Consider the following 21,478-nt stretch of genomic DNA (forward strand, 5'->3'; position numbering starts at 1 on the left):
TAAAATGAACTCTTAGTGCCATGGTAGGAAAGCGTACACTAGCATTGCCAGATCCTCCATGTTTTCATTTACACATCACTTCTTCAAGCTGTTGGGCATTACATGAAAAAGTGGTACCCTGCAGTATGTAGCATTCATATGCTGTAGGAGAGAAATCAATTTATTCATGCAAGGAATCCACTCAATCTTGAGTGGTTTATTAATTTTCCTCCTGCAGCAACAGAATACATTTTATAGGTAACACTTATTATGTCCTACCCATCAGCAAGAAGAGGTGCCCTACCTGACTCTGAAAAGATTACAATTTTTATAGATAGTAAAAAAATAACAGTAGTAATATAATCTGATGTGAGAAGGCATTATACCCTTGGACAAAGTATGGCTGTTGATTTGCATTTTGCGGAGTGGTTACCTTTCTGCGACGCCTGAAATGTTATTTGGGTTATTTGGTTTAGGATAGTGCTTCTTTTCCCAAAAAGCATGCACACAAACAGTAAGTATTCATAGTTGAAATTACAAAAACCAGAGGGGCAACGCCACTTTCTGCTAGTTGGTTTAACATCTGACATATTCTACGTGCAAGTCCTGAGTAAAAGTGTAAAAATATAAAGATATATATATATATATATATATATACATATATATATATAGATATCACTGTCTAAATAAAAAAAAAAAAAAATCCCTTCATTATTGAAACACTTTTTTTGTGGTTTAATGCTTTCCCACTTTTTTTTTTTTCTTCTCTCTCTTTTGTGATTTTGTTGTCTACCACAGAACTGCAACTAAAAGGGAAAAAAAAAACAAAAAAACCCTAACTTATCTAGACACTTCATTGCGGGAAAATAAAATTAAAAGAAAAGCACAGGCAGTTTATATATTACAATAAAAGAGCATCAGAACGGATGCATATGAGGGATTTCCAATCATAAAATATATATATATATATTTTTTATAATGGTCATAAAGTCTTTAAAGTATAGAAAGGGTTATTGTTCCTTCACTAACAAATAATCCAGAAATGGGCCAAAGTAGCATTATTCAGGATCTATTTTAGCATTGGTACATTTTCATATTCCAGGAAAAAAGAAAAAAAAAAAAAGAAAAACGTGGGCACATTGTGGGTTTCTTCCAATGCTCCAGCCTAATAAAAAAAAAAAAAAAAAGCGGTGGCCACTTTGGTAAGAGAAGTCACTTAATGATTGCAAGTACCATATGGAAAATAGGAACTCTGTATTCAGCAAGGCAGCATTAGAACATGGTATCTGGATACCAATCAGATCACAAAGGACTTTGCATCAAGGTAGACAATAATCAACGTTTCAATAGAAAGTTTATATATCCCACGTGGTGAAAGTGCATAGAGTGGGGGAGTTACGAGGGCAGAACGACCCTCTCACAGTATTAAGGCCTTTCAAAGTTACAGTATGTGAAGAGCTCATAGAAAACGGGGTCTCTGCTCCCCCATTGCACACTTAAAAAAAAAAAATAATAATATATATAATAAAATGTTCTCAGCATCTTCTGTCCTCCACTGACTGTCGCTCCTCTTCTTCATCAGCTTCCTCGATAACCTGGATATCATCTGATTGAGGTAATGACAAACTTTCGTTCTGCTGTTTATTTGTCTCTGTTTTACTTTTTTCTTCATCCTCAATGATTTTTTTCCATAATTTGTGGTTCTCCCGAAGGTGGTGCATTAGTGGGCAGAACATCCGTCTGCCTTTCCTTCTCTGTGGTTCTAGAAGACATAGTCACAAAGGCCAAAGCCTTGATTACATGTTAACCAGGGCATACAAAAACTAAACTAAATATAAAAACTAAACAGTATTGCTAGAGTTTGGAAAATGACAGCCTTAAGGAGATTACTTTATTACGTTGATTACTTAAAGGACCACTACTATAGGCACCCAGACCACTTCAGCTCAATGAAGTAGTCTGGGTACCAGGTCCATCTAGTGTTAACCCTGCCTGCTGTAAACATAGCCGTTTCAGAGAAACTGCTATGTTTACATATGGGTTAATCCAGCCTCTAGTGGCTCTCATTGACAGCCGCTAGAGGCGCTTCCGCGCTTCTCACTGTGATTTTCACAGTGAGAAGACGCCAGCGTCCATAGGAAAGCATTGAGAATGCTATTCTATGGACTGACTGAGGGTTAATCCAGTCTCTAGTGGCCGTCTCACTGGGCGATTTGAATGCACACGCACGCGGCTCTTACACATTCAGAGCTGACATCGGCAGAGGAAGGAGAGTTCCCCAGCACCAAGGGAGCCCGGCGCTGGAGAAAGGTACCAGTAAGTGGCTAAAGGTGGTTTTAACCCCTTCAGCCCAGCGGGAGGGGACCTAATGACCCTATAGTGCCAGGAAAACAGGTTTGTTTTCCTGGCACTAAAGTGGTCCTTTAAATATTGATGTGCTAAAACTTGTGTTCAAATGGTATCCAAGTTTCCTTCTTCCTAATCTTTGATATGGTCTGAAACAGTTCATTATGACTGAAGTACAGGCCTATATTCCACCAGCATCACCCTGGCATAGCTATGAGGAGAGCAACCAAGCACTATTTAGTAGATAAATAGGGGAAAAAAGTGGAATATGTAAAGAGGGGCTGTCACTTCCCAGAATGTTTACGAATACTTATACTTGACAAAATATGTATTTGTTAGGTGTGAAAAATAAATTTTTGCCGCTATCTTACCTCTCTGTCAATCATTGTTATAAGCTCCACCCTTTACACCTGGCAGTCAGCATATGAAAAAACAAGGTGTCTTTTTCTCTACTTCATTTGCAATGTCTGCCCTGGCTGAACCACATTATGATGTCATTTAAGAAATGATAGGTCATTTTTAACGTTTTATTCAATGGTGTAGATTTTCCTGTAAGTAATTAACTCCTCTATATACATATAAATTAAAGGGGAGACTGATTTTTACTGCATACCCCCTACCCAGTGTTTACTCAAGTTTACTTTTTAAAATATTCTAATGTTTTTAAAATATTCATAATTCTAATGTGCATGATTGCTGTGCTCCATTTTCACTACAGTATATGTAATGTCTGTACACATTTTTGTTTGTTTCTTATAAAATTAATGATCTGCATTTTTTCTTCAACTTCTACATAACCGGTTTCTCATGTGTCCATATTACTCTCCACAAATATTTATTTTTTATTTTTTTAACACCCGTGTCACGGTCTGTACTGCTAAAGGGGGTGGGCATACATATGAAAGCAGATTTTTGCTATTAGGTATAAACGGACAATAACTACTGTCAGGGATTGCGGTTTAACTTTACTATTAGACCAAATAGTAGGATTTATTCACGAAATCAAGAATTGTGTAGATGTGACTAAGAAATTGCAAAATGTAGAGCAACAATGCAGAGCTGGATTGTCACGGCAAGGGTGCATAATTTATTATTACACTATGAAATATTATCCTTTAATGTAATCTGTGTACTAAATGGCACAAATTACAGAGATGCTATTGCTGAGGTCAACAGGGGGTTACATCTTTTGAAGCTAGAACCCCCCACAGAGGTCAGATGACAGAAGGGGTAGTATGAATGGCATAGGAATGTGAAAAGGATTTTACTATATGGACGGGAAGTAATTAAAGCTCTGCAAGGTGTGAGGTTCTACACTTGGAAAAAGTCTGAATGTCTCTTCATCCATTTGGCATGTACCTTGTAAAGGATAGTTCAATCCTTTGATATGGTAATGGGATTAGTTTCATGAAGATCCTTGTGTTCCAATATCTTATCCAAGTGAAGCATTAATACTTACCCACAGGTTAATAATTAAGCCGCATTTGTATTATATTTGGAATGGGACAAGCCAATATCTTAATTAAGCCTAAACATGAGTTGCACAACTTAAACCGTGTGGCAGGAGTTGTGATGTCTGTCCTATTGGATCGTGGGTGGGGCGTGCAACATGTCTATGGAATGGGAAAACAGTAACAAATTCATAGAGGCAATTATTATTTCTGTGGCAAGTACAGTAGAGGAGATAAAACCAAAAGTTTATATTTGGCTTGTTGTTTCTGGAACAAAGGAGGTGGTCACTTAGTATCTCCATAGGTACGCCTTCGCTCCACCCCTGGGTGAGGTGTGATAATACACAGGGTATATCTCCTGTGATCCTGAAGGGTGGTGGTGTACTTGCTTGGGGCCAAGATCTAATTTTGAGTGAGTCACCATCTCTCCTGCCAGAGACCCCCTGGACAGAAGTTGTACTTTGAAAACCTAAGTGAGTAATTAGGACTTCTGTTATTTTATCCTTTTTGTTTTTAAATGTTGTTGGTGTAAATAATTTGTTTATTATATATTGTTATATGCACGGTGACTATTTTTGCTCATAATAAACATTCATTTATTAAGTTCTACCTTTGTCTGGTTAAGAATCACGTTACCTGAGGAGACTAGTTAGTATTTTTGTAATTCCTTAAGCATTGTACTAAGTAATATTTGGTGAGTTTTATTATTGATTTACCTCGGGGACCAAGCAATTATAAATTGTCTTGGTGGTGGCAGCGATAACATAGTAATAGTTATATTATTATGTTTAAGTGTGGGTGGTGTTAAAAAGGGGGATTTTGTCGTTATTTCCGGTCTAGTGCAGACAAATAGTGTACTTTAACCCTTTCACCACCACAACTACATCACGCACACTCTTGGAGTAGGGTGCGTTCGTGACATGGATTATTTCTCAAATTCAGATATTTAAAACTAACATTTGCAATTTTTGTCTCAAGAAGTCCCAGTTTAAAAAATAGGCCTTGTCATGCCATGTTTAATGACTGCTAGACATCTGTACATAAAAATAAATCACAAACTCTTTCTGAACGGCAGAAACTCTGCCATAAACTAATTAGACATTATGCCTAAAACCATGTGTCCACAAAGAATTAAGGATATAATTTAAGACTAGGGTTTCAGAGCACTTACTTGAACCAACATCATCGTCCATTTCTTCATCTTCTGAATCCAAATCTTCCTCATCCTCACTTTCTAAGTCTTCTTCGTCTTCATCTACCCATCGCCCAGGAAGCAACCCGGCTGCATCGTATGAATTACACAGGGGCCCCACAATGTGGGTGATGAACGACTCTTGCAGTTTTGCTAATTGAGGTGAAGACCGGTCCATGAATGGGCTGATTGGCAGTCCAAGATTTGCTTCTTCATCCCCCTGAGGAGTTTGGGATATAAAACATTATTCAAACTTGTGGATTGTGGATTCTATGGTAAGGTACACAGAGTTTGCTTGTGGAGCTCTCTCTATTGGCTGGTGTCAGCTAAAAGTTTAATCTGTAATTAACCTCCATCCCCGAAATGATCACTCCTAAATGGGTTCTTATAGATACATGTGAAAATAATTTACTTTGACACACAACAAGCATTACATTTTCCAGAGCATCATGGGATACGTAGTTCACACACACGGTAAGAAAATCCCTCTTTAAACACAGGTTGATCATTCTAAATAAACGGATTAACTCACTTGTCTTTGTAGTTTGTGCTCTGTATACTTATATGTTACTGAGAAAGCAAACATATCACCACTACACCTTTGGGATAATAACCTGCGTAAACAAGCATGGCTTTCACCCTCCAGCCTTTCAACATGTCTGTTTTGAAACGGTATTGCTCTAGCCCTTTCATAATGAATGTTGACCAATTCCCACTTTATATACCTCTTTACCAGCAATGCAGACATGAAAAAGCTAGAAATTCAATGGCTGTTCATGGCTTTATACTCATTACTGCCCATAGAGAAGATTGCAACTGAATGCAATTAACAGAATAGTGGAAGAGGGCTTATGTATGCTAATTGATGTTTTGTTTGAATCATTTTACCAGAATCTACTAACTTCATACCTGTTCATAAAATTCGTTAACGATGCCTTCAGTCCATTTCAAGTGCAACTCTCTAGTTTTTGCAGGGCCATTAATGTCGGCCAACTTAATGCAGACTTGGCAAACTAAAAGTCGATCGTTTTCATTGCTCCAGTCCATTCCATTGTTCACATCGTTCACCTACAATTAGGAAATCAAGCGTCAATCATACTTTCTAAGAATGCCAAAAACATATGTCTACATTTTTAATTATAAGCACAAAATCTCCTTGCTTCCATGTCCATCTTCCTGATCACTGTATGAGGCATTTCAAGCAGCTGCTAGTCTAAAATAGCGTATTATACTTTGACAATGTGATCCGGATTACTTTCTCCACTTAATGTCAAACGGCCATGTCACTACAAGATGTAAAGGCCACTTTCTTGCCATTTTGACCACTCATACATTCTATAAAAAGAAGCAAACTCACCACTTGTGCCTGACTCAAGTCATACCTATTAGGAGAGTTTTATGGTATTCTCCTCTGGCACCCAAGAGTTTTTGGCCCATGGATGCATCTTCACAGCCTCTCTCGGACTAATAGTTTATTCTGGATTTCAGTATCCATGTATATGGATAAGTCACTTATTGACCACACCTCCTCTGACCCATCATCACTACCAACACTGTCAAAGTGTGTTTATTCTGAGTATTCACATTTGGGCTGATATTGTTTGTAATATAGTTCACTTTGCAACAGTATTTTAACAGAGTATTTAAACAGCCCACAATTTACTCTCATTATAAAAATTAAGTAGTGCGTAGCAAATTCACTAAAAACACACATTACTCATCTATAAATGTGACAATAAATCACAATCAGAGTCTATGATTATAGCAAAACATTACAAATAAAAAAATAAAATTCCAAAAGTGATTAAAAATTAACACACTTTATTGAACAATGAGCAATGTTCGCGGTACATACCTTGGCATTGAACTCTGCGAGAAAGTCAAAATGCTTTTTAAGGTCCGTGGCAAGGATTGCTTCGATCACCAAAAAACGAAATCGTTTGAACTGCACGTGATCCAGATACGTGAGAAAATTGTAGTCTGGCTGAGACAGGAAGAGGTTCCAAGCAGAAGCCGCATGATGATTCTCCAGCACTGATCGGTCGTTATACAGAACGGCCTAAAACAAGATTAAAACAGAGAATTGCAATGTGTGCAGCTGGTGACATCAATGACCAGAACTTCTGACTTAATCGCATTATGGTGTCAGGTGCCCCTCACCCATATGCAAGGGACCGTCCGGCAGTAATTCCAGTAAATGGCAGCCCATCAAACTGTCTATAGGGGCAGAGTTTGATTATCTAAAGGAAATGTATAATTACGGTTTATTTGAAGCTTACGTGATACACAGCAAATTGGAGGGATTAATCAGTCCTAGTAAAACAAAACATTATATTTTTATTATTATTGTTGCGATTTATATAGCGCCAACAGATTCCGTATTAAAAGTACAATATCACCAGGCCATGATAGGAATGTGTCCGGTTCACACTTTCTGCATCAGAAATACAGAACTATATGGAATCGCTTATTAAAAGAAGTACGTTAATAGCTGCGAGACTCTGGCCTTCATCTAACAGGAGCCCGTCTGATGCCTGTTCAGTAAATGGAGGCAAATTTGCAAACCGTGTGAGATTAATTCAATTATGCCATGAGGAGGAACTGGCAGTGTTTTAAACAAAACCACTGCCTTTTCTCACCTCAATATCTTAATGAAGAGAACCTGCTGAATCGTTTGTTGAAAGAGGGAGGTGGGGGAGAGAAAGTCCACTAGTGAAGTCATATGATGGAAACACTAAATTAATTTATCAACCTTAATGTCTGTGCAGAAAAATCTCCCAATCTCCGTTCGTAGTCATGTCAAATCGATCTCTATAACAGGATTAAAACCCCACTCAGCTGATACACTGTAATCAAATTATACATATTCACAAGGGGAATCCTGGCCAAGCCACTCTGCTCAGCTGCTACAGACGCCGCACTAAACACAGCCCAGCATTTCTTTAACCAAAATATTCTATTTAGTGTTCCTTTCTCATTAACCAAGAGAGCTGCTCATATAAACATACGCTACCATAAAGTTAAAAATATTATTTGATTGGACATTTTTTCAAAACATTCCAGATACAAGATGCTCTGAGCTGTCACTTTTGGCATCCAAATAGTTCATCCTAAAAGTAAACGCATAAAGCCCTATGTTGCACATGTAATCCGTGATGACAAAATGATCTCTATAATCACGATTCCTTATGCAAGCAGATTAATGTTACCATTGTGTAGATATTTTTCATCTTTAAACATATTTCTAGGAAAAAAAGTAAATATATAGAAGTTTGTGCATGTGCCCACTGCAATCTATCCCAGAATGAAGCGTACATGGGAATGCCAGGTCAGACATACGTGTATATACACCTTAACGTGAGACAGGAATGGAAAAATGAACAATTTGATAGAAAAACATTATAATAAATGGAATGTTTTAGCCAGCAGCAAAGATAAACCCTTTAAATCTAACATTTTAAAAAGAAAAAAAAAACTACTGAAAAATATAATCTACTTAAAAGGATGCTGACCACCAACACTGTAAACCATAGGTAGATATTTTTGTGCCTACATGTTGGCCAAAAACAAGCCTTATGGTTACAGACATACTGACAGCCACTAGTTGCCACCATACTAGTGTTTCATTTTGACATTCCTGTTTTACTTTAATTATGGTGCACATTTTAACGGTTAAAAAGATAAAAATATTAACTATTTGCAAAAATGTAACAAGGAATACATTAATTTTCCCCACAATCAAAGAGTAAATAATACCATCTTGAAGTGACAGTAACAGAGCTATTCTTAATTAACTTTGTAAAACGCACCGCAAATTAAACGGTATGGATTGTGAAGACCACACGTTCACATACAGGAAATTACACATGCAAGTTATACAGCATGTTGGTGCAAGACCTTTAGCAGATTAAAATATACACTTATCTGGGGTTTTGTACATGTACACACACAGCAATAGCCTATTACCAAATAGCTAATTATAGATCTAGTGAAGGGACTATTGCAAAACTCACTGAGGGGACATACTGCAGATTTTACCAGGTACCTTTATGAAAATTTTATTGAGTGTGTAAACTAAAAATGTAGACGTCTGTCTGCAGTTTTTATAATATTATAGCAGGCACAATACGACACAATGGTTTGTTATAGAATTACAAACTGAAATAACGGTGCACACTAACCTGAGGAGCATTTGTGGCCACAAGAAACGCGTTGGTACGTCCAGGGTGGTCATAGTCATGCATAGCTGCAGCCACATATAGAGCCATTAACTCCAGCGCAGGGATGTTTGTTGCAATACAGCCGTAACTGTCTTCCACAAAGGTGCAGCTTTTTGACGAGAGATAAACAGGAGCCGGATCAGCAGCATTATCTGGGTCTACAGAAGAGAAGACACAATCTGTAAAATCTTTCCTCCAAAAATAGGCACAAAAACAATTTAGGACATCCAGCATTTATTACATAATTTTACCCTACACTTTTATTTAAACTATTTGAGAGCCTACTTTTTTATATGGAAGGTAATTCCAAGTTAATGTTTCAATTCTCTGTCTCTCAGGCTGATTTTGGCTGATAAACATTCATTTATTAACATTTTTCTGCACTCTGACTTGAACTAAAGGTGCATAGAGGGGACATTGTTCCCATAAAAGAATGTGCATTGTACACAGAATGTTCTATTTGCTACTCTTGAGAATAGTTCAATCTGTCTTGTTAATGGAGAATTGGTACAAAATAGAAATTGAAAAGTTGAACATCAGACTGTGCTTCCATCTACAGGCAGTTTGTGTTATGGCAAATTGTCAAATAATATTTCATGTTGTCTGTCACTATAGACTCAGGGCCGTCTTTAACGCGGGGCAAACGGGGCAGCTGCCCCGGGCCCAGTTGCTCCTGGGGGGCCCAGAGCAGCTGCCCCGTGGGCCCCGCGATTTGCGCAGCCCCCCTTGGACCCGGCGGTGCGGCTGCACAGAGCCGCACCGGCCCGCACGCTGAGGAGGCTCCCCGGGTGGCTCATGCACTAAGGGCCACCCGGAGAGCATGTGTGAGCAGGGGCCCGGTCTGGCGCTGTGACGCTTAAACAGTGCGACCGGGCCCCTTCCTGTACCGGCTGGGAGGAAACGGAGAACACAGCCGCGCGGGAGGAGAATGGCAGGGAGGGGAGTTCCAGAGGAAAACTCCCATCTGCCTCAGCCTGCCACTGGACCCCAGGGAAACCACCCTCCAGGAAAAGGTAAGAACCTGGAGGGTGGCTAAATGTATGCTTGTGTGTAAGTATGTTTGTGTGTGTCAGTATGTCTGTCTGTGTATGTATGTATGTGTGTGTGTGTATGTCAGTAGGCCTGTGTGTGTCAGTATGTCTGTCTATGTGTATGTCAGTATGCCTGTGTGTCAATACTTCTGTCAGTATATGTGTCTGTGTGTGTCAGTATATCTGTCAGTGTATGTGTTTGTCTGTGTGTCAGTATATCTGTCAGTGTATGTGTCTGTGTGTGTCGGTATATCTGTGTGTGTGTGTCAATACGTCTGTCAGTGTATGTGTCTGTGTGTCAGTATATCTGTCAGTGTATGTGCCTGTGTGTGTATGTATGTATGTATGTCTGTGTGTCAGTATGTCTGCCAGTATATATTTGTGTGTCAGTGTATGTGTGTGTCAGTATGTATCTGTGAATGTTTTGATGTCTGTCTGTGTGTATGTGCCAGTACGTCTGCCTATGTGTATGTCAGTATGCCTGTGTGTGTGTCAGTATGCCTGTGTGTGTGTCAGTATGCCTGTGTGTGTGTGTCAATACGTCTGTGTGTGTGTGTCAGTATGTCTGCCAGTATATATTTGTGTGTCAGTGTGTATCTGTGAATGTTTTAATGTCTGTCTGTGTCTGTATGTGCCAGTACGTCTGTCAGTGTGATTGCACATTGGGCGTAATTGGGGGGAGGGATAGGAGGGGCAGGGCCCAGGGGGCCCAAGAAAATGCATTGCCCAGGGTCCTAATCATATTAAAGACGGCCCTGTATAGACTGGATGGTAGAACAGAAGTTACACTGGACATAGTCAACCCAGTCCTGTGAGAACAATGGAATTATCCAGTCAGGTCTAAAATTCCAATAACAGAATATCTCCTAATTGGTCTCTGTGAGTTCTCTGTGCAGAGTGCTGGGAAAAGACAAACCATTTTGTGACAGCCCGGAACAGTAGGATTTAGCAGCTAAGAGGGAGAAACACTGTGTGTGGTGATGGGCTATTGCTGCAGTACGCTATTTATTGTTTTTACAGCTCCCCGTCTCCTTTCTGCCAAAGCAGCACTTTGGGCTAGCCATATTTCCCCAAGCAAATTTAGAAGTACTTAGCCAGCCTTGAATACAAAACGGTGGCAGAGCGCCAACTCTGAAATCAGCTTTGCGTATAAATAGACGTCAGTGATCATTTCTAAGGCGTGGTGTGCTCCGGGTCTGTCTGGCCTTTTCACAGGGTGGGATGAAGATCTTTAAAAGGAGAAGTCTAGTCTCGAATTATTATTATTATTTTATTATTTATATAGCGCCATCAGATTCCATAGCGCTGTAATAATAAAATGGCTATTTTTTTCTGCACTGCCTATCAGTGGCAGATTGAATTTAATCTGTGCCATTACAGTATCACGGAGCAGAGGGCTTGCTGTGCAGGGGAGGGTTGGAAACTTTAAATCTGACACAGTGAATACAAAAAATTGCTTTTAGTCATGAATCTTTGTTTGGATGGTCCTACTTGCACATACGATATACGTTTTAGCGATGGCTGCTGATCATATATTGCAGAAAACTCTGTTGCAATGACTATTTTCAATGAGGCAAAAGATTGGGCCCATCGGCCAAATATAAACCTGCACAGTGCCCGCCTAGCAGAGACCCCGGACAATTCCTGGCTGCATCACACTTACAGTACTGTGTCAACCATAAACTTACCTAAACTGGATGGTTTATAGCCCAAAACACCTCCAGCTGAAACCAATAAAAAGAGATGTGTAGGTGGCTCAACCTATGTCTCTCTGCAAGCAAGTGGCGATGGGAGGAGCCATATCTGTCTTGCCAGCCATCCAATGGTTCTATCACCAACAGGCACCATTTACTGTACTGTCACACACACAGTAGATGCGGCTTGTCCTCTAGAAATGCGGTCAAGCTCCCACTATACAGGAAGCAGCAGAATGGAAGGTCTTTTAATCGCTTAAATATCAGGAAAGGGAACTGCACATTAAGTAATATGGAAACTTAAAGCAGCACTGTCATGGACAAATCCATTTTTTTTTTAACCCGCCTCCCGAATCCACTACATCTAATTGTCCCCCTAGTCAACTTCAAATACCCCTAAGTCCCCCAAGATTACCTATTTTTAAATCTTCATTTTCTGCCCGGACATAGGTCCTGGGTGCCGCCATCTTTGTGTGCCAGTCGTTGCTCACTGTTGTAAAAAAGAACCCCCCCCCCTCTAAAAAAAATTACCCCATGGTGGGGCATCTATTAACTAGCAGGGGGGTATAGTATCCTCCCCGAGGCGGGGCTATAAAAGTAAACGAGGGACATCGGGTCACCCTTGGCCCTTTTGTCCTACCCCGCAGCACCCACCCCTGAGCGACGGGTGGGGGACCTAAATGAAAATAGGGGGGACGGACATATTGTACTCCCTCCGGCCACCACCCTTGAGCAGCGGGTGAGGGCCCTAAATTACATTAAGGGGGGCACCATATTGTCCCCTCTGCCCCCCACGAGCGGCGGGTGGGGGGCTTAAATGAAAATGAGGGGGGAGAGAGAAACCTATTGAGCTCCCCCCTGCCCCCACCCCTGAGGTCAATCTTGGTCTTTCAGCCTTTTGGTAGATTGCTCCCGAATACTGTGGAATGAAATTTCGATCCGAACAAAAGGCCCGAATTTCGTCCTAACACGAATTGACGAACTGCTCTCATTCTGTTAGGACAAAATTCTGTACTTTTGCCCGCGTTCGGGAATATGGAAAGGAGGCATCGTGAGAACAAGGAGGAGAAAGGTGAGAATTGTGGGAAAATTGCTTTGACCACAGGAAACAGGCCACACTTTGTTCCTCCGCTGGTCAAGCGTAGGTAACCTCCATAAGACAAATAGACCCTACTTTGTCTTATGTTTTAAAGAAAAATAGAGCAGACAGGAAGAAATGAAGAACAGATCCTAAAAAAGAGGGAGAGAAGAGGAAGCGAATAAATTACAGTGCCACTTTAATTTGACAAGGTAAAAAACTCAGAGATAGGTCCCCCAGTCTAACCTTTTATTAGCCAGCAATGGACATTATACAGAGTGACAGGAGATGGGTCCCGCAGTACAACCTTCCATTAGCCAGCCATGGGTATTATACATAGCCATGGGAGATGGGTTCCCAGTCTTACCTTCCATTAGCTATCAATGGGTATTATACAGGGTCACAGGAGATGGATCTCTAGTCTAACCTTCCATTAGCCAGCCATGGGTATTATACAGAGCCACATGAGATGGGTCCTTCAGTCTAACGTTCAATATCCAGCCATAGGTATTATACTAACAATTAAAGAATGCACGAAGGAAATGATCAGACATATTTACACCCTGTTCCAAATTATATGTTTCTCATTTACCTAAATAATTGATGTAAATAACAGTCAGCATAATTCTCGTTATCAACTATTAAGAGTACAATACAAATTTTATTTAACAAGCCTGCTAATGATAACAGTATTTTTTTAAACATAAAAAACTTACAATGCACTGTTCCAAATTATTACGCACAGTAAGTTTCAAAACACTTTATAGGTTGTAAAGAACTGAAAATTGTCATTTGTTGTGTTTGCAGCATATTTACTGAAATCAAAAGCTATTTCCATCAAACTTATAACAACATTTGAACTTTTTAAACATTTTAACAGGTCACGTTACATTTTATCATAGGACCTCTTATTTGATAGCAGCTTCACAAGTCTTGCATCCATTGAACTTGTGAGTTTTTGGACAGTTTCTGCTTGAATTTGTTTGCAAGATGTCAGAATAGCCTCCCAGAGCTGCTGTTTGGACGTAAACTGCCTCCCACCCTCATAGATCTTTTGCTTGAGGATGTTCCAAAGGTTCTCAATAGGATTGAGGTCAGGGGAGGATGGTGCCTTACAGTAACACTGTGGACCTTTCATATTAACAAAACAGGACATTCTTTAGGGCACATTTGACATCTTTCCATACTTTCTGCTGTATAGTGCCAGGAAAACAATCTTGTGCCCTGAGGGTGCGCCCACTCCTGCCGGGCTGAAGGAGGTTTAACACTCACCTTTCTCCCGCGCCGGGCTCCCTCGGCGCTGGGGACTCTCCTCCTCCTTCGGTCGTCATCGGCCGCGCGCGCATTCAGCCAGTCCATAGGAAAGCATTCTCAATGCTTTCCTATGGACGCTGGCATCTTCTCACTGTGAAAATCCCAGTGTGAAGCACGGAAGCGCCTCTAGCGGCTGTCAATGAGACAGCCACTAGAGGTTGGATTAACCCATATGTAAACATAGCAGTTTCTCTGAAACTGCTATGTTTACAGCAGGCAGGGTTAATCCTAGATGGACCTGGCACCCAGACCACTTCATTGAGCTGAATTGGTCTGGGTGCCTATAGTGGTCCTTTAACGGATGTAGAATGCAGTATGTATGAGAGTATCATGGGACTTTATTTCTGTACCGTTCTGTGATACATTCCTACACACTGCAGATTAGTGTGAGTTTTATTACAGTGGAGTTCTGGGATACGTTCCTACACACTGCACATTAGTGTGAGTTATTACAGTGGAGCTCTGTGACATACTCCTACACACTGCACATTAGTTTTATTCTGTGATACTTTTCTACACACTAGTGTGAGTTTTATTACTGTGGAGCTCTGTAATTATTCATACACACTGCACATTAGTTTGAGTTAATACTGTGGAGCTCAGTGATACATTCTGTGATACACACTGCACATTAGTGTGTTATTACTGTGGAGCTCTGTGATACATTCCTACACACTGCACATTAGAGTGAGTTATTACTGTGGAGCTCTGTGATATATTCATACACACAGCATACTACTGTGAGTCTGTAAATTTAGTTTGAAACTCCTGATGACTTCACATATATATTATATGATTTATTATATGATTTAATTCCTAACAGTCAGATTCGATATACAGAGGAAGGAATCCTTTCATGATGAATGCGCAGCATATATCCAATACATGTCTGACCCTTCAGTACAGCCTGCAGGAATCTACCCAATGATAAGAGACTGCAATCAAGTTAGAATTGTTCAAGTAAAGGCTATTTTTAGTCTGTGATGTTTAATTTCCTAATTATGTAAAGGAATATTAGCCTAATGCACAGCAATCCTCTGAAACAAGCTGATTCAGCAAAGCCTTCACCAGCAGCCAGCGCAGGGAACTCTGCTAAGTCAAGCCCTTCCCTTGGCAGAAGAGACCGAAAGATCAGCATTCGCTCATCAACCCGTTAACGGTTTGAGTGCCAACACTCAAAGGGTTAAGAAGAGAAATATCTAAAGTCAAAAATAAGCAAAATAATGTGGACCCTTAAAAAAATAAATGAAGAAGAAACCACTCCCTTTGACTATTGAAACTGAAGCCAGGACCCAATAGTTCGAAGGGACACTACGGGCTGGAAACTACCCGTTGTGTTAAACACAATAAACATGAAATAAAAGTAAACTCTACAGTTTCTGCCGGCACATGCCAGCCAGAAAGTGACTCAGCCAGTTGTCGTGGTCACTGACCTGCTATCGCAAAGTTGAGCACATTGCAGAAGCAGTGACTTGCTGGAACAGGAAGGGTTTCTGAGAGTTGTAGTTCAAATGTCCACTTTCTAGTGTAGAAAGCCAGGATCTGCACTGCAACTCCTAGAAATCTAAGCCATACGCATTTTTTTTTTTTTAAACATGGCTAAAGGTTCACAATGAAAAAATGTATGTGCAATATGTTGCTGATTTTTTGCTGCACAAAGAGAAACAGAATGGCAATAAATGGTTAGAACAATGTACAGGTTTTGGATTAACAAAATATGAAAAAACAAACAAAAAAAAAAGAACAAAGAGCCAATAACTCCTTTGCTTAGATCTGCAAGATGTCAAGATCTCCAGAGAGAATAACCTCAAATTACACTCTATAATTGGAACTAAGAACCAGGAATCTTACCTGCATCATCGCTGGAGATCTCCTGAAATCCTGGAATAGGCCTCGTGGTCAGGTACCACACCGCATGAAGGACATCAGTGGCATGGACACGATTGTGGTCTACACGTGAGACAAAGATAAAATAAGAATAGAATTAATTGTACTTTTAGGAGGAAATCTGCAGATAAATGATCGTGGTTGTTTAGAAGGATATTTTCAATACAATTACTGCTTGTTTCCAGAGGGATGCAATTCTTACACAATGAACCGGCACCATCCCACTCTGACCAGAGGCTAGGGAAGCCACAAACCAGCACAATCAGCTCTCACCAGAGCCCAGGAAAGCCATTCACTGGCACCATCCCACTCTCACCAGACTCCAGAGAAGCCACCCACCGGCACTATCCATCTCTCAGGGAAGCCACATACCAGCACCATCCAGCTCTCACCAGACCCCAGGGAAGTCACCAACCGGCACTATTCATCTCTCAGGGAAGCCACCCACCGACACATGCGACAGTGTGTATCTGTGTTTGTGTCAATGTATGTGTAAGTCACAAAACCCAATACCACATGGGCAAAAAATGGCTACTGTCTTTATGGAGACCCACTGAATGCGTATTCTGTCTCCCATACGGAACACTACCTCTGGGGATCGCCTGGACCCATTCTATACATGGAGCACTAGACCAGGAGATACCCTCAAACACTCTGGAACTGTTCGCCGGATTGGGACTGTGGTGCGATCCAGTGAACCTTTCATCGGGTTCTCTCAGTCTCCGAACCACAAATTATGGCTTTATGTGGACAGTAAGGGCACTCAGGGAAGAGGTATCCAGATATTCTTCTGAGCCAGATCAAAGAATGTCTGCTTCTCCGATCAGGGCGCTATTTGGACAGTAAGAGCACTTGAATGGCTATTTAGGGACACACATATATATTATATATATTAATATTACTTTTCTACATTTTGTTTTAGAATTTTTACTTTTTTATTCCCATTTTAAGTTCTTTCCCATTTTAAACATGGAAGTTTTGGGTGCCTGAATGCCTACACGTGGACTAAGCATTTGTTTGTAATATCTGACGATCAGCTATTACGAAGATCAAGAAGGGACACACCGCAAAGGGCGCAACGTCATATCTGGCAGCTGCGATCAACAGCACACATTTCCTGTCACCGCAAGTGGCGATTTTACTCCGTTCGAGACGCCACAAGTGAGGGCAAGCTGCACTAAGATGCAGCAATTGGTTAATACTCACCTTGTGACCCCTCCAGCAAATTGGGCACAACAATTTAAATACAGACATACACGTCTTGGCAGGACTCCAACACCGGATATTGATAAGTGCACTTTTTAAAAGTAGTTTGTTTTTATCACCGTTTTCAATAAATATTGGCTTTAGCACTTCTGGTAGTACCATCTGTTTCCAGCTTCACTGTTTGGGGAGTGTCACCCCACCAATTTACACTTTTAACCCCATACCCAGGGATTCATGGGGCTCTAATGAAGGTAAGCTTAATCACACCACCTTGTTTAATACTGCACTATTACTGTTCTTCAGTTTCTCTGCTTGTTTTTAGAGAATAATCCTAGATGCAAGGTGTGGTGTTGCCTAAAGAGCACAACTGTGTCAATATTGAACCAATATTGAATGTATTGGAGCTCTAATCTATGAAAATGCATTCAAATCACTATCCTGCATTTGTCACGTTTTATTACCATCTGCACTCTATGTATTTTAAGGAGCTCCATTAATGTTTTATACTTATAAAGTAGAGCTAAAAAGGAAGTCTTACTGGTGTACGTAGTGCCTCCAAGCACGAAAGAGACGTAGTGCCACCCACCTAGCGTGAGAGAGACCTGCCACCAAGAGCAAGGGAGACATATTGCCACCTAGCAGGGGATGGAGGAGAGACATACTGCCACCCACCAAGAGCGAGACAGCCATACTGCCACCCACCAAGACAGCCATAGTGCCACCCACCAAGAGCAAGACAGCCATAGTGCCACCCACCAAGAGCAAGACAGCCATAGTGCCACCCACCAAGAGCAAGACAGCCATAGTGCCACCCACCAAGAGCAAGACAGCCATGCTGCCACCTAGCGGAGGGGATCCATGCTGCCACCTAGCGGGGGGATCCATGCTGCCACCTAGCGGGGGGATCCATGCTGCCACCTAGCGGGGGGATCCATGCTGCCACCTAGCGGGGGGATCCATGCTGCCACCTAGCGGGGGGATCCATGCTGCCACCTAGCGGGGGGATCCATGCTGCCACCTAGCGGAGGGATCCATGCTGCCACCTAGCGGGGGGATCCATGCTGCCACCTAGCGGAGGGATCCAGGCTGCCACCTAGCGGAGGGATCCATGCTGCCACCTAGCGGAGGGATCCATGCTGCCACCTAGCGGAGGGATCCATGCTGCCACCTAGCGGAGGGATCCATGCTGCCACCTAGCGGAGGGATCCATGCTGCCACCTAGCGGAGGGATCCATGCTGCCACCTAGCGGGGGGATCCATGCTGCCACCTAGCGGAGGGATCCATGCTGCCACCTAGCGGGGGGATCCATGCTGCCACCTAGCGGAGGGATCCAGGCTGCCACCTAGCGGAGGGATCCATGCTGCCACCTAGCGGAGGGATCCATGCTGCCACCTAGCGGAGGGATCCATGCTGCCACCTAGCGGAGGGATCCATGCTGCCACCTAGCGGAGGGATCCATGCTGCCACCTAGCGGAGGGATCCATGCTGCCACCTAGCGGAGGGATCCATGCTGCCACCTAGCGGAGGGATCCATACTGCCACCTAGCAGGGGGATCCATACTGCCACCTAGCAGGGGGATCCATGCTGCCACCTAGCAGAGGGATCCATGCTGCCACCTAGCGGAGGGATCCATGCTGCCACCTAGCATGGGGATCCATACTGCCACCTGGCGGAGGGATCCATACTGCTACCTGGCGGAGGGATCCATACTGCTACCTGGCGGAGGGATCCATACTGCTACCTGGCGGAGGGATCCATACTGCTACCTGGCGGAGGGATCCATACTGCTACCTGGCGGAGGGATCCATACTGCTACCTGGCGGAGGGATCCATACTGCTACCTGGCGGAGGGATCCATACTGCTACCTGGCGGAGGGATCCATACTGCTACCTGGCGGAGGGATCCATACTGCTACCTGGCGGAGGGATCCATACTGCTACCTGGAGGAGGGATCCATACTGCTACCTAGCGGAGGGATCCATACTGCTACCTAGCGGAGGGATCCATACTGCTACCTGGAGGAGGGATCCATACTGCTACCTGGAGGAGGGATCCATACTGCTACCTGGCGAAAGGATCCATACTGCTACCTGGCGGAGGGATCCATACTGCTACCTGGCGGAGGGATCCATACTGCTACCTGGCGGAGGGATCCATACTGCTACCTGGCAGAGGGATCCATACTGCTACCTGGCAGAGGGATCCATACTGCTACCTAGCGGAGGGATCCATACTGCTACCTAGCGGAGGGATCCATACTGCTACCTAGCGGAGGGATCCATACTGCTACCTAGCGGAGGGATCCATACTGCTACCTAGCGGAGGGATCCATACTGCTACCTAGCGGAGGGATCCATACTGCTACCTAGCGGAGGGATCCATACTGCTACCTAGCGGAGGGATCCATACTGCTACCTAGCGGAGAGATCCATACTGCTATTTAGCAGGGCAGACATACTGTGATGCTTTAAATTGCATTGGATTTTTATCTTGGCACCTCTTGTCAGTTAAAGTCAGATTTTGAATAAACTACTAAATAATTTGTCCTATCAAAATATTGGCTCCTTAAGTCCTGTCTCTGGTGGAGTTGTATACTAGTATTGATTGTAGTAAATATTTTAACCTAGGTTCAGCTGGTATGCAATAATGGGGTAACAATATAAGTGGCATCATAGAAGATTTTGGTGTGGCAGAGAATTAGAGAATTAGAGAGCCAGGGGTGGTGAGGGTAGGCATTGAGGAATATGTTATTGTAACTGTATGTTCAGTTACAGGGGGATTGAGTGAACCAGAGGCTTAGTGCTCTTAATTATTTAATACCCACACTCTCCCCACTGTCCCAACCTGGCCAAGGTTCAGGGTGTTTTCCCCAAGTCAAGCAATGTTAAATCTTTCCCTAAATGACCAGGAAACGTCTGTACCTGTTATAGATAAGAGAACGCCAGTGATAAACGTACACTAAGAAGGCAATCACCCACCACACAATAAAAGCCAACTTACATGGGATATCGCGGTATCCATTTTCTAGTGCTTGGAAGAAATTTCTAAATTCTCGTTCAGGGATCTTAAAAATTTCAAATAACCCAGTATCCTCAAACAAAGTGTATGACACCTGAAAAAAGGGGGAAATGGAAAAATGTACATATAAGTAAAATAAAACTACAACTCTTGTACTGTAATTCCCGTTGTTATATGCTATTTTTATGAATACATTCGTTCAGCCTAACAGATGTTGGAAATTACTTTTCCCATGATGCTCAGTTAACCCAAACATTGTCTCAACATCATGGGAGTGAGGTCTGTATTCCATAAACATGGACAATGCCAAATACTAGAGTACTAGAACCTCTAGTGCCCCTTTTGTTGCCCTTAAGTGACTGTTCAGAGCCATTTTCTAGTTTAAAATTTTGAGTGATAATTCAAATCCAGGTCATATGAAAACACCACAAATTCTTTACGTACTCACAAACACTAAGCAATCCCTGGAGGCCTCAGTGAAGCTCTATGAACAAATAATAGGTCGATTTAACCACATGACCCATCATCCATGACTTCTTGTGAGTGAATAACACATGAAATGATCAGCAGGCATTTTATAAAGAACAGAGAGCAGAAAACCTCTGCTCAGGAACCGACCCATAACGCTGACCAATGGCCCAGAACATGACCGAAACCCTGTCACACGCCTGTAACCTGCCTTTTAAACGTTTACAGGAAGCTCACAACTAATCACAAACTAATGATTAATTTAACCCATCATGTTTTCTGCATGTGGCAATCTTTCGATTACTGCCCGTATCCTCGAAAGACCCTAAGATTAGTCATTTTATCATTTCAGAGGTAAATGCTCTGTGTTGGCACCAATTCGTAGCAATCTACTTGAGCCGCATTAGATAATTTTGTGTAAAACCTTTTTATTGGAAGGAGATTTTGCCAAAAAAAAAAGGTTAGTCATGGTAAAAAGCTGTCACACTGATAATGATAACGATGATGCCATAAAATTATCAATAAGTGTTATTCCTTCGGCAACTCAAAATTTATAGTCCTAGAATAATAAGGGAAAGTTCTGAAATGTGC

General features: G+C 42.0%; 1 protein-coding gene across 1 annotated transcript in view; it reads right to left on the reverse strand.

The window, feature by feature from the left end:
- Positions 1-672: 672 nt before the first annotated feature.
- Positions 673-21,478, reverse strand: part of PDE3B (phosphodiesterase 3B) — a 150,598-nt gene continuing 129,792 nt past the window's right edge. The window contains exons 10-16 of the mRNA XM_063438612.1: positions 20,402-20,513; positions 16,157-16,255; positions 9,150-9,346; positions 6,824-7,027; positions 5,878-6,036; positions 4,948-5,188; positions 673-1,741 (exon numbers count right to left, since the gene is read on the reverse strand). Coding sequence (XP_063294682.1) covers positions 1,515-1,741; positions 4,948-5,188; positions 5,878-6,036; positions 6,824-7,027; positions 9,150-9,346; positions 16,157-16,255; positions 20,402-20,513 — 1,239 coding nt within the window. The 3' untranslated portion in view covers positions 673-1,514. The remainder of the gene's footprint in view (positions 1,742-4,947; positions 5,189-5,877; positions 6,037-6,823; positions 7,028-9,149; positions 9,347-16,156; positions 16,256-20,401; positions 20,514-21,478) is intronic.

Source organism: Pelobates fuscus, chromosome 12 (assembly GCF_036172605.1).
Source record: "Pelobates fuscus isolate aPelFus1 chromosome 12, aPelFus1.pri, whole genome shotgun sequence".
NCBI lineage: Eukaryota > Metazoa > Chordata > Amphibia > Anura > Pelobatidae > Pelobates > Pelobates fuscus.